The sequence below is a fragment of the Cavia porcellus genome, unplaced genomic scaffold (assembly GCF_034190915.1).
Source record: "Cavia porcellus strain 051 isolate PalLab524CR breed Dunkin Hartley unplaced genomic scaffold, mCavPor4.1 scaffold_26, whole genome shotgun sequence".
NCBI lineage: Eukaryota > Metazoa > Chordata > Mammalia > Rodentia > Caviidae > Cavia > Cavia porcellus.
The window spans coordinates 53,578,193-53,590,294 of NW_026947509.1; the positions used below are offsets into that span (position 1 = coordinate 53,578,193).

The 12,102-nt window shown below is 48.5% G+C and overlaps 1 protein-coding gene across 1 annotated transcript in view; it reads left to right on the plus strand.

The window, feature by feature from the left end:
• The window catches only part of Smarcal1 (SWI/SNF related, matrix associated, actin dependent regulator of chromatin, subfamily a like 1), a 49,712-nt gene that overhangs the window by 15,584 nt on the left and 22,026 nt on the right, over positions 1-12,102 (plus strand). The window contains exons 7-9 of the mRNA XM_013160147.3: positions 3,974-4,124; positions 5,417-5,575; positions 7,986-8,051. Coding sequence (XP_013015601.1) covers positions 3,974-4,124; positions 5,417-5,575; positions 7,986-8,051 — 376 coding nt within the window. The remainder of the gene's footprint in view (positions 1-3,973; positions 4,125-5,416; positions 5,576-7,985; positions 8,052-12,102) is intronic.

Genomic DNA, 12,102 nt, shown 5'->3' on the forward strand with positions numbered 1-12,102 from the left:
AGGTTTGAACAGCATGGTAGTGCATGCTTATAATCAGGGCACTTAGGGAGGCTGGGGCAGGAGGATTGCACATGTCAAGCCCAGTCATTGGCAATTTAGCAAGAGCCTCCCTAAAAACAGTTTTAAAAGGCCCAGAACCACACACACACACACGCGCACCAAAAAAAAAAAAAACAGATTTGAACTGAAAATGTGGAAGTTAAAGAGGAGTCCTCAGTGGTCCGTGGGAAAGTTATGTGGCTTAGAGCTGTCCACAAGCAGTGTGGCTGGAGGCAGAACCTATGCCAGGGGAAGAACCTCTGTTATCAGTGGCGCTGATAACCACCAGAGCCCATCTGCTCGGAGCCTGATCGTGGAGCTCTGGTGAAAGCTTGGCCTCTACTCTCACCCTGACCTCTGTGTGCCGCTTACCACAGCCTTACATTCTCATGTTTCCAGTCCTATCTGCCACCCTTTCTTCCTTTCCCATCACTTGGACAAAGTACCTGATTGCCCTAATTTAAAGGGGAATAGGTTTGGGCTCATGATTTCCACGGATTCAGTCCATGATCGGCTGGCTCCAAGGCAGAAATGCATAGTGGAAGGTCAGGGTGGACGAAACTGATCACCACCTGGCTGTCAGGAAGTAGAGCAGGCGCTGGGGCCAAGAACATTGCCTTCCAGGTCGTGCTCCCAGTGACTGACTCTGGCCACACCTTTGCAAGTGAGACTTGGGGAGGACATTTCACATCTGGACCATAACACGTTCCTTCTTACTATTTTTTTGTTTTTTGGTATCAGGGCTCAAACTCAAGACCTCACGCTAGCCAGGCAGGTGCTTAAATCCCCAGCTCACGTATTCCATCTTCTATCTTTTAGATAACACATTTTTGCAGAATTTCATCTTGCTTTGCCATTTCAGTGCTTCTTCTAAGATGTTCTTTGGGCTTCACTTTTGCCCGGCTCCAGGTGGTTTATCCCTCTGCTCTTTTTCCTCTGGCTTTACTGTAGTTGAGGCAGGTTGCCTGCTGTGCCCGAGAGGCTTCCCCTGGCTGCTCTGGGCAGCTCTGTTTTGGCCCATTATCGGGATGCCTGTGTGGTGAGTGCTGGTTTTTCCAGTTCACCCCATTATGGTGAGCGGTCTTATTGCAGAAACATGGGAGCAACGTTCAGGGTTTGGAGGCAGATTTATTTATGTGAACCGGTGCTGATTGGGATTATTCCCAGAGTATCAGGGCCTGATTTCTGGTGGATAAGCAAGCAGGAAGCACAGAGGCAGTGTGGCTTGTCATTTGGGGACTGGTTTATACAATGTGTATCAGTGTGACCAACTATGCATCACAGTGACCAGCCGTTTCTAAGAGACAGGAGCAGCCGGAACTGGGACAGGAATATTACCTGGGCCACTAAGAAACTGAAGTACACTGGCTAGGGGGCCGTTTTCTGTCCCATTATGTGCATGGTACCCCAGGCAGATGTATATGTGACTACAGCTTTAGCAGCAGAACCACAATGTGGCCTAGAATGTCATCATTTTTCTCTTTATGGCTTTGAAGCTGCTTAATGTGGGCTTTCTTTAAAACTTTCTAATTAAATCCAGATTCTAGCTTTCAACTTCTGAAAAGGTAGAAGTTTGATGCAGAGGCAAAGAAGATTGTCAATTCTATGTTTTTTTCCTTAAATGTAAGTTAAACAGACCTGAATTTATAGGACAGAATCTCTTAAACATAATTAGCTTTTAAAAAAATGTCTAAATGATCCCCTTCAACAGAAGAATGTGTCCAGTGGCAGAATTACTGACCTAGGGTCACTTGGCTGTAGAAATGGAATTGAGCTGGGTAAGGTGGCACATGCCTAGAGTCCCTGTACATGGGAGACCAAGGCAGGAGGATTGCTTTAAGTTCAAAGCCAGCCTGGGCTTCATAGTGAGTTTAATTTAGTCTGAACTATATGGGGAGACCCTCTCTCAAACACCTCCTCTCCCCACCAAAAATTGAATCGAGACTTTAATCTGTGGTTTCTGGTAATGGCATGTAGCATTTTGCAGGGGTGAGGGGTCGTTTTGAGACAAGGTCTTGCTATGTAGTTCAGGCTGACCTTGAGCTCACTTTGTAGCCCAGGCTGGTCTTGAACTTGCAATGATCTTCCTGCCTCAGCCTCCCAAGTGCTGGGATTACAGGAGTGAGCCACCATGTCCAGCTTTTTTTTTTTTTTTTAACCTATCATACTAAACCGTAGATGTATTCAGCTGTGTTTCTCTGTTATTCAGGCCTTTTCCTTGTCTTTGTTGGGGAGCGGGGCTGGGGTGGAGGACGTGGCGCTGTGTTCCTTAGTTGGGCTCCTTCAAGGCAGGGAAAAGGGAAAGAATGTGCAATACAAGGGATCCATTCTGCTGTGGAATGGCCAGATGGACCAACCATCTGGAAGCTGCAGACAGCAGAGCTGAGGAGGCTGAGACAAAAACATTAGAAGGGCGTGGCATCCTCCGTGGGTTTCACCACTTGGGTGCTGCCTGTCCTCGCTGGCCTCCAAATTGGCACATCAGAAAGTGAGGTAAGAACTGAGAATTTTCACACTCACCCTCCCTGCATTTGTCTATGCTGTGGGCTGATCCCAGAACTGGTCCAGAAGATTTCCTAGAGGCAGGGGTGCCAGAGGAGCCGGGCCTGCTGAAGAGAGGAGGTCGCAGCCACAGGGGTTCTTCGTCCCCCATGGAGGGACATGCTGACCAAGGCCAGAGCCGTGGACACGGATGCTCCCTCTCACCTGGGTGGCTGCCGTGGCTGCTGGGAGGACGGAAGTATCATGACATAATGCCCGTTGTCCCCTGCTGCTGGGCCTTGGATGTGTTGGCTTCAGTTCCCAGAGACCTGCTGCTCTGTTTCCCGTCTTAAGAAACTTTGTTCTCCCACAATCGGAAAGCCCAGGTGCAGCCTAGAAGTCTTGCAGGCCATGGCAGTGATTAAAAGAGATTGCATTCTGTTTGTGTTGTATAAGGAAAGAAAACAGGCTACTATTCCACTTGTTTCCAAGCGTATAATCAGTTTTTTAGGATTTAGATGCAAGAAGACTGGAGTGAGGGACCAGGCCTCTGGTGCTCAGGGTCCTCTTAGCTTTTCACTGATTTAGCCGTGACTCAAGAAAGTCATTTTACTGTTTGTCATGCTTATTTTTCTTTCTGTGGAATAGTAAGTTATAATAGAAACATTTCCTTAGCAAAGGAAGGTGCAAGCCTCCCTAAGTCTTAAGTGCTTTGTGTGTTATCTTAGTCCTCCCTACACCCCTGCGGCAGATTCTGTCGCTGTTCCTGTCTCACTGCTGTGGGGACTGAGGCACAGAATTGGGATCCTGGCTCAGGCCCTGCTGGCTCCAGAGCAGGAGAATCCATTCTCCCCGAAGAGCACTAGCCCGGCTTGTGCGTTTCAGGACTTCTGGCTTTGTAATGAAAGCCTGTGCTAAGGTTGTGCCCCTCCCACACGTACACCCCGTTCCTGTCCTCTCCTCTGTGTGCCGCCCTCTGGTGTACCCCGCGTTTCTTGTCCCTCCATGCTTTGCCTTTCTGCATATGGAATGTGCTCTGATCTTGGAAAGCCTTATTCTTAACTCCATTTTATTCTTGTTCTTTCTGTTTTTCCTGGGCAGATTGCTCAAGACAGTCACAGCCAGGGTCACAGACAGCTCTTCACACCTCTGGTTCACAGCCCCAGGGCTGCCTGTGCTGGGTGCAGGCTCACCCCTCTCCCTCGAGCTTTCGCCCTTAGTCCACGTGGCCTGGTGATCTTCTAGATCTTCTTCCTTCCACTTGACAACCGTTCTGAGTTTTCCCTGTTTTGTCCTTTGCTCTCTCTTTTCCTTTTATTCTGCCCCCTGCCTGGCTTGTGCCCCTTCGGTTTGGAGGGCAGGCCTTGTAGCACCTGCCCCCAGCCTTGCATCTCAGCTTAAACAGGACTCTGGAGTGTAGACTGTACTGTTCACCTGGCCTGTCTGCTTGCAGTTTTGCCATAGCAAAAAGAGGCCGCCTGCTGCTTGCCGACGACATGGGTCTGGGGAAGACCATCCAAGCCATCTGCATAGCTGCCTTCTACCGGAAGGAGTGGCCCCTCCTGGTGGTGACACCGTCTTCTGTGCGCTTCACCTGGGAGCAGGTTGGTTCTCTTTGGGATGGGACTGGAGAAAGAAGGTTTTTCTCAGGGAAAGATAATGGTTTGGAGACAGGGCCTGGGATCTTAAAGATTCTGTCAGGTAATGACGGGAAGAGAGATGGGTTGGTGCCCTGAGGGCAGCTGGGAGTTTTCTGACTCAGAGGGAGAAAGCCCAGGAGTCGCCAGCCTGGGGCAGTGTCAGTGCATCACCCCGTGCCCTATATCTACCGTGCTTGGTTTCCAAAATATTTTTAGCTCCTTTATCTTCCTTAATCCGTAACAGCAGCGGGTCCCTTCACAGATGCGCAGGTTAAATATCAAATGCGTGGTTAAATGCCACGCCTTCTGCCATTGGGGACCAGGGTGGGACTCTGGATGTCCTCCTGGCTTCTGGGCTCAGTGTTTCTCTGTAGAGAGCAGGGTGACCTGAACTTTGAGGTATCAAATCCCACGTGCAAACTCAGCGCAGAAGCAGGACCTGGCCCTCTCCCTGGCTTTATGCTACTGATGTCAGCCTCCTCCTTCCTCACAGCTTGGCTTCTTCCTAAGACCTCTGTGAGCCATGATGAAGAGGAGGCAGCTCTGCGTGCTGCTGGTCAGTCCGCTGCCCAGCTGTGCCACTCTAGCCAGAGAGAAGGTGAAAAAACTTACAAGAATATGCATGGAAAAGATACCCCATTCTTTTCCTGTCCTGGGATCTGACATCTGCCAGTCCCCATGGAAAGCAGCCACTGGGTACATACCTAGTGTGCCAGAGGTTCCCTCAGCACCGAAGAAATTCCAGGGAAAGGTCAGGTGGTTGCTAGTGGGCCTGAGAGAAGGCCAGCACTCCCAGGGGCAGAGAGTGCAACCCAGGCCAGGCAGAAGGGTGCTGTGGAGGCAGAGGTGTCTTCCCCGGCTCCAGGGACCAGGCTTCAGTAGTTACTGGAGAGAGTGCCTTTGTAGAACATCTACTTAAGTATTGTCATTATCACCAGTAAACACCATTTACCCCTTCATTCCATCTCGCTCTTTATAAACTTCTTCCTCAAGAGCAGCTTGTCTAGTCAGAGATCTCAGAGATGAAATTCAGTGACACCATGAAGAGATTGCTAACAAAAGGAGGGGAGTGTCTGATAAGTGGAGAGAAGGGACAGGGAGGGAGGGAGATATGGAGGTGACAAGGCTTTGGGTAGACAGAGGGATGTGGCAGGGGAGAAGCTGAGTTCGTCTACACTGAGAGCGCTGTAGTTTTGTTGGCTGCAGTCACAGCTGGCCAGGCATCAGTGTGTTTTGTTGTCTCTTGTCCCCCACAGGCCTTCCTCCGGTGGCTGCCATCTCTGAGGCCAGAAAATGTCAACGTGGTGGTCAACGGGAAGGGCAGCCTGACCGCCGGCTTGGTCAACATAGTCAGTTTTGACCTTTTAAGCAAGCTGGAAAGGCAGCTGAAAACCTCTGTCAAAGTCGTCATCATTGTAAGTGATTGGCAAACTGCACGAGTATTTTACCTCTGTGGGAACTGAAGCTCTGTGGTCTCACCGAGCCTCTCCTGGCTTCACAGGGAATTGAAATCGCCGTCTTCGTGTTATGGGGAATTGGCATTTCACTCCTCCCATATCGTGTTCCTCACCCTGGCTTCGTATCAGCATCTTCCAGGGAGCTTTTTAAGGCTGTGACAGAGTGAGTCTGCACTGGCCTTTCTGGCCCATCTCTCCTGCAGCCTGAGGCCACAGCTGGAGGCCGGCACACGGATCTGAGACCACCTCGGGCTCCGGGGCCTGCAGCCCACACAGCAAGGGTGTGTGTCTACACAGTGCCAGCTTGTCAGAGGGGCTCAGATGCACAGTTCAGCAATTAATAATTTTCCTGCCAATCAATTTGAAGATACCCAAATCCCTAAAAAAAATAAGCCTTTTACTTGAGCTGATCATTAAAGGAGGCTTTCCTGGAGCCCAGGTCCCAGATCCAACAGCACATCTTTTAACCGCTGGCTTCCTTTCTAAGGAAAGTCTGGGCAGATGTGGTGCCCAGCCACCTCTGCCTGTACGGGGTGTGTTGACAAAGCTCCCCAGTAAGATGTTACAAGAGCTCAGGAAAGGAGAGACGTTTCAGTCGCTGACCTCAGGGGATACCTTATCATGTTGTGGACGTGAGAACCCTGCTGTGTTCTCAGCGTATGCGAATGGAAGTGTTTAGATTTTCTCGAAGCTGTCTGGGTCGCAAGCTTTTGGGGAAGTCATTTCTGGTTTGGCACAAATTGAAGTGTGGCTTTGAAAAATTTCAAGTGTGCCAGCATCCAAGTGGAATGAAAACATGAGAAGAATACCCCAGGGTGGATGTGATGGCTCCAGCAGGGGAGAGCAACGTACGTCTTCATGTCTTGTGTGTCATCCGCTCTAGGAACTTGATGTATAACCACTGGTCTTCCCTGCTCCCCTCCAAGCCATGTTATCTTTTTGTTCTTGTGAGTTAACCCACTTTACAGCTGATGGAGCTGACAGTGGGAGCAGGTCCATTGTTTGCCTACGGACACAAAGCCAGCCAGAAATCACTGATGAAAGCTGCTTGTGGCTGGCTTCATAATCTGTGTTTTCCTGTCTCTGCCGGCTGTGTTGGCAACTCCTTACCACTAGGGTTGGTTTGTTCTTTGGTAAAGTCAAAACGCTGTCCTCTGCTGATGTCAGAGAAACACAGATAGGAACACAGTGGCAGCCCTGAGGTGTCACACCACTCACAGGAGAGGCTTCAGGTTCAGGCCGGTGTCATAATGCATGCCAGTCGTGCTGCGCTGTTACCCACTGGTCATATCCTGGGACTTTCTGCAGTTTCTCTGAAAGTCCCTAACCCTGACTGTCGTGCGGATGTGTCATGAAGTAGTAGTATGGGTGTAACACCCGGGCTTGACATGGAATACTCTCTCTATCATTCTGCCCAGGTCCTTGCTCATCATAGCTGAAATGGAATGAGGTTCTTGTAGATTCTTTTCAGGCACAAAGCCAGGATGTCTCCTACGTGGCTGGTAATGTCGGATGCTTCTGAAGAGGCAGGACAGGGCTCAGGGCTGCTTGTGCGTAAGCACATTTCAGACTTGGAGCAACCCAATGGGTTAGAAGGTGTCATTGCACCCATTTGACAGATGGAGATAGTGGCACCATTGGGAGGTCAGTGAGCAACTCAGAGTCACAGAGCAAGGAATTGGAATTGAAATGTGTGTTAATACAAAAATTTCCCCCTAGATCCTGTGAATGTTTACTTACTAATTAGGCTTTACAATATATGTCAGACTGTTTATCCATAGAATGCAGAGCTGATAATCATCAGTCCACATTCTGAATAGAACAGTCTCTGGAGGACAGGGCTTGTGCTGCCTTCGGTTCCTGGAGAGTTTTATTTATCCCGCCGCAGTGGCAGTAGGGTATCCGGCCAGTGTTAGGTTGTCTGACCATGTCAATGGGTCTGACTTCCCTACTGCACAATGACCCTGAGGGCAGGTTTTGGACCCCAGAGATTCGTGGCAGTGCAGGACACATGGCTGAGCTGAGGCACACTTGTCTCTCCTGCCATACAGATGCAGGATGGTGCTTACGAAGCACAAACTGCCTTTCGGTGGTTTGTTCCCCACGGGCGGCCTCTGAGGGAGCAGAGTGGGGCAGAGGGTGTTTCACTGACCCAGCTGTCCGAGCAGAAAACTCTTTGGAAGCGTGGAATGACTTGCCCAGAGTTCAGGAAAGAGGCTGTCCTAGAGGCCTGGCTCCTTCCCTGGGCCCGCTGCTCTGAATGAGAGCACGCTTAGGGGTGCAGCCACAGGGCAGATGCCAGGCCAGGCCAAGCTTCCTGTGGCCCCTCAGGGTTGGGCCTTGTTCACTGTGTGGCTGTTTCTTTCAGGATGAATCTCACTTCCTCAAAAACAGCAAGACCGCCCGCTGCCGAGCAGCTATGCCCATCCTAAAGGTGAGTACTGGTGAAGGTGCCCTGGGGCCCTTGCTGCCTGCGCCTTGAGATCCACTGTAATGGCGGGACCCAGGAGAACAGGCGCCCACCCTGGCTGTGTGCCGTGGGCCGGACTCATTGTCAGCCCAGGGCATCTCCTTGGGCTCGGGTGCCGGCTCCATTTACCTTTCGGACGTCAGGCAGAGGGCCCAGTAGTGCAGCTGGAGACACATTAAAGCTCACAGGCCCAGGTGATGCTCGGCTATGCTCCGAGATCCTCCTTTGGCTTCCTGCCTAAACGGAGGAGAATCTACAGCAGCTCGTCCACCAGACAGCTCCCAAGAAACTGAGTCATCCGCAGATGACAAGGTGCTGGGAACCAAAAGTGATGAGATACCCATCCTTGAACCAGGCCAGGGCCAGTGGGTGTGAGAAGTAACCCTGGTGGAGCTGGGCAACCTTGGAAGCCAGCCCCGAGGAGAGTGTGCCGTCTGCATTCCTTTCTCTGCACTCTCCCCTGGCCTCTGATTGCTTGGAGCACTTCGGGAAATGCAAGCTCTGTTCAGAGTGGCCTGGTGGGTGTGTGGGGCAGGTCTAGGTCTTCATGCGCATGTGTGCGCATGTCTGACTTGCAGTGTGAAGCTTCCTGTTCCGCTTGCACTTTGGCCTGTGTGTTCTGTGTTGTGTTCCCCCATTTTTACAGGAAATCAGGCCCCAAATTTCCTTCCATCTTTTTGGAGTGAGTTTCTTCCCAAAATTAGGGGAGGGGTATGAAGTAGTGTTTTTTGTCAGGACAAGTTAGCAGCCTCTCAGAGATCTGACTTTGAAGGAACCCACTTCGGTTGGTGTAGACCAAGTAAACACAAGTTGGAGTTTATCCCTGTCTAATAAAGGCAGCCCTTGAGTCACACCTGCGTTTTGAAACTGCAGCTTTTAGTGCTTACAGGAAGTTTTCATCCCAAAACTTGGGAGGCTGAGACGGGAGGATCACAAGTTCTAGACCACCCTGGCCTAAGTAAGTAAGATCATCTCAAAAACAATGAAAAAAAAAGCAACTTTTATTTGTGACTAAATTAAAGAGAACAGATTTGCTGTGTGTTGATGAAGCTTAGAATTTGAAAACCAAATTGTTTTACCTCTCCACAAAACATGTAAAGGAACTGTTTACTTATTTCAAGTTTTAATATTTTTTGGAATAACTGGTAATATGGTAAATGTTCCAAGGCAAGGATTTGTTGTGTGCTCCAGCATGAAAGAGGAGTCTTTCCCTTAAAAAGCGTGGCTCTCTGATGCTACCTATAAATATTTATATGATGATAGCCCTTGATGGACACACACAATGAATGCTTTCTAGAAGTAACTTGTCTTGTCTTTGAGGGGCTTTAATATGTTTTTTTTCTTTGAAAAATGTTAATAGGCCTTAGGACTATGGTTCCAATATTATGGCTATAACTGAAATTAAATCTGTACCAGTGGTCATTTAGACAAAGGACACTGCACAATAGATAGATTGTATCATTAAACGCATAATATGAATGCTTCTTAGCAGGGCCTTGTGAGGTAGCAGCTGCCAGGTGGGGCTCATGGAAGCGCTCAGTGGGTTCTGCAGCAGGTGCCTCCGAGTGAGGCCTTTGCAAGCAGCGTAGACATCTTTAATGCCTTGCGTACATTTCAGAGTGACACGTTGAAAACAAACCCGTAAGCTGCTGTCTTCACTTTGCATTGCTGTAGCGCTTGGATGTATCAGTGTTTTAAAACAGACCGCGTGAATATGGCCTGTCGAAGTCCTACTCTCTGTAATGTTCTGTAATTTCCTATAATGTGGGGCAATGGCAGGAGTAGGGTGGGACAGTCGGTGCTCTTCTGTCACCTCTCTCTGCTGTATAGTTTCGTAGACTGGACTCGCTCAACCGTGGCACTACTGAACGGCTGGTTCTTTGTCCCGGGGCTTCCCTGTACATGTCGAGTATTTAGCAGCATCCTAGGCCTCTACCTTTGGAGGCCAGGAGTACTGTCAGTGTTGACAATCAAAATTGTCCCCAGATCTTGCCAGACATCTCTTGTGAGGACAAACCACTCCTTACCCGTATGGAGTGGCTTATGTCTAGATGTCTCCCCCTAATTCCAGTAGCCCGAGTGAGATAAAAAGGCGGAAGAATGCTGTTGAGGCTCCCTTTTTGCTTGGTCACCTTGTGCCTGTCGTGAACTATTTCTCAGGCCTGTCTGCCATGCCACTCTGCCTGGAACTGCTGATTATAGGCTGAAATCTCTACAAACTGTGAGCTAAATGAATGTTTCCCCCTCTAACGTTGAGTGTCAGGTATTTTGTCTCAGCAATAAGAGAAAAGTAACTAAAACAATAAGTAAATAGATTTCAATGCTTTTGTATTAGGAAGATAGTTGAGAGAAAGTAAAATACATACTTGAAAAGCCACACAGAGACCGATTTAACACCACTTGATTGTTCCCTAATGTACATGTTTCTTAGAACTGTATTTTGATAATTAATATCACAAGATATTTTTAGCAAATGTGCTTCATGAGGGAATTGGATTTAATCATACAGTCCAAGAGAGCAGGGTCAGGTAATGTCTAGCAAATGTGGGTTTGTAATTGGTGACAGCAGTTAGTAAAGAGAGTCGGCTGAGAGACTACTGTCATTATCCCCTGGGAAAGGTCAAATGTGACATCTTTCTTCCCTTACTGTATTATTTACCTAGGATTTTTGTTGCTTTGTATTTTTGAAATAGGGTCTTGCTGTGTATCTTAGGCTGACCCCAAACTCTCAGTCCTCCTGACTTAGTCTCCGGAGTCCTGGAATTACAGATGTGTGTCATTACAGCTGGCCAGGAGCATCGTTTTTAATGACTGTGGAGCGTTCTGCTGTGTAAACACATCCTGTTATTTAGCCTTCAGTGTCAGGCCCTGGGTCATTTTCCCTTTTCACAGTTATAAACAGTTCTCTAAGTGAACATCAGCCTTTGATGTGTACCTCGCATGCTTATCCTAACTGCTGAGTCAGTTTTCACACTGCCAGTCCCGGTGGGCAGAGCGTTCTTGCAGTCATGGGCCTCTGCCCGCCATGATACCAGCTCTGAGGATTTGCATCACTCTTGATTGTCAGAGTGTGGTTGAGGTTTTTGCCCAGTTTATTTGGTTTGTGTACATTGGCTTTTGTTGCTGTCAAATCAGTATAAGAGCAAAATTAAACTTTGAAAGGCAAAAGACCTCCAGCATCCCACCATCTTTTCTTGATAAGAAGCTGTTACTCTGATTATTTTCATGTCTCTAAGGAGGGTTGAGATGAGACATTGACGAAAAAGCTCACATTTTTTCCTTTTTCTATTTGGCAGTGTTGGGGATTGAGGTCAAGCCTTCACGCTGAAAGCATTTTTGTTATTGTTGTTGTTTTTTGAGATGGAGTCTTGCTAAAGCCATCAAAATATATGTCCTCCGTTCCCCTTTGATGGATCTGTAACCGATCTCTAACCTCCGTTCACCTTTGATGGATCTGTGGCTGAATTGTAACTCCTCCGTACATCACTGCAGGGGCCATCTTTCCCATGATGTAGAAGTGAGGAGCAGCAGACCCAGTCTCTGTGCATGTGTGAGCGCTGGCTTTTTGCGTTTCACAGGCCAGAGGGGAGGGAGTGTCAGCCGGTGGGTTCTGATTTCCTCCCCGTGTGATGAGGCTGCAGAAGTCCCTGGGTCTGGCGTTCTGGTTTATTTCCTCAAGTTCATTACAGAATCAGACTATAAAAGGCAAGTATTGGGGTCTGCTACTTAGGGAAGAAATCTACCTTAGGAGGCCTGGGTAATTGAACTGTAGAAAATTATAACTGAGGACATTCTTAGTCCTCCCATCATAATGGAATTAGGTATTGGCAGTGACTGAGAGGGCAGAAGCACATTTTTTAGCATTGTATATATTGGGTATTTACATGGAATCATCTTTCTTCTCACTGTTACATCTTTATTTATATTTTTATGAGGCAATGTATCCATTTGAAAACCTAATTTCCACCCCTTGCACTTGCCTTGCATTATTGTCATTGACTCAAGGTTACAGTGG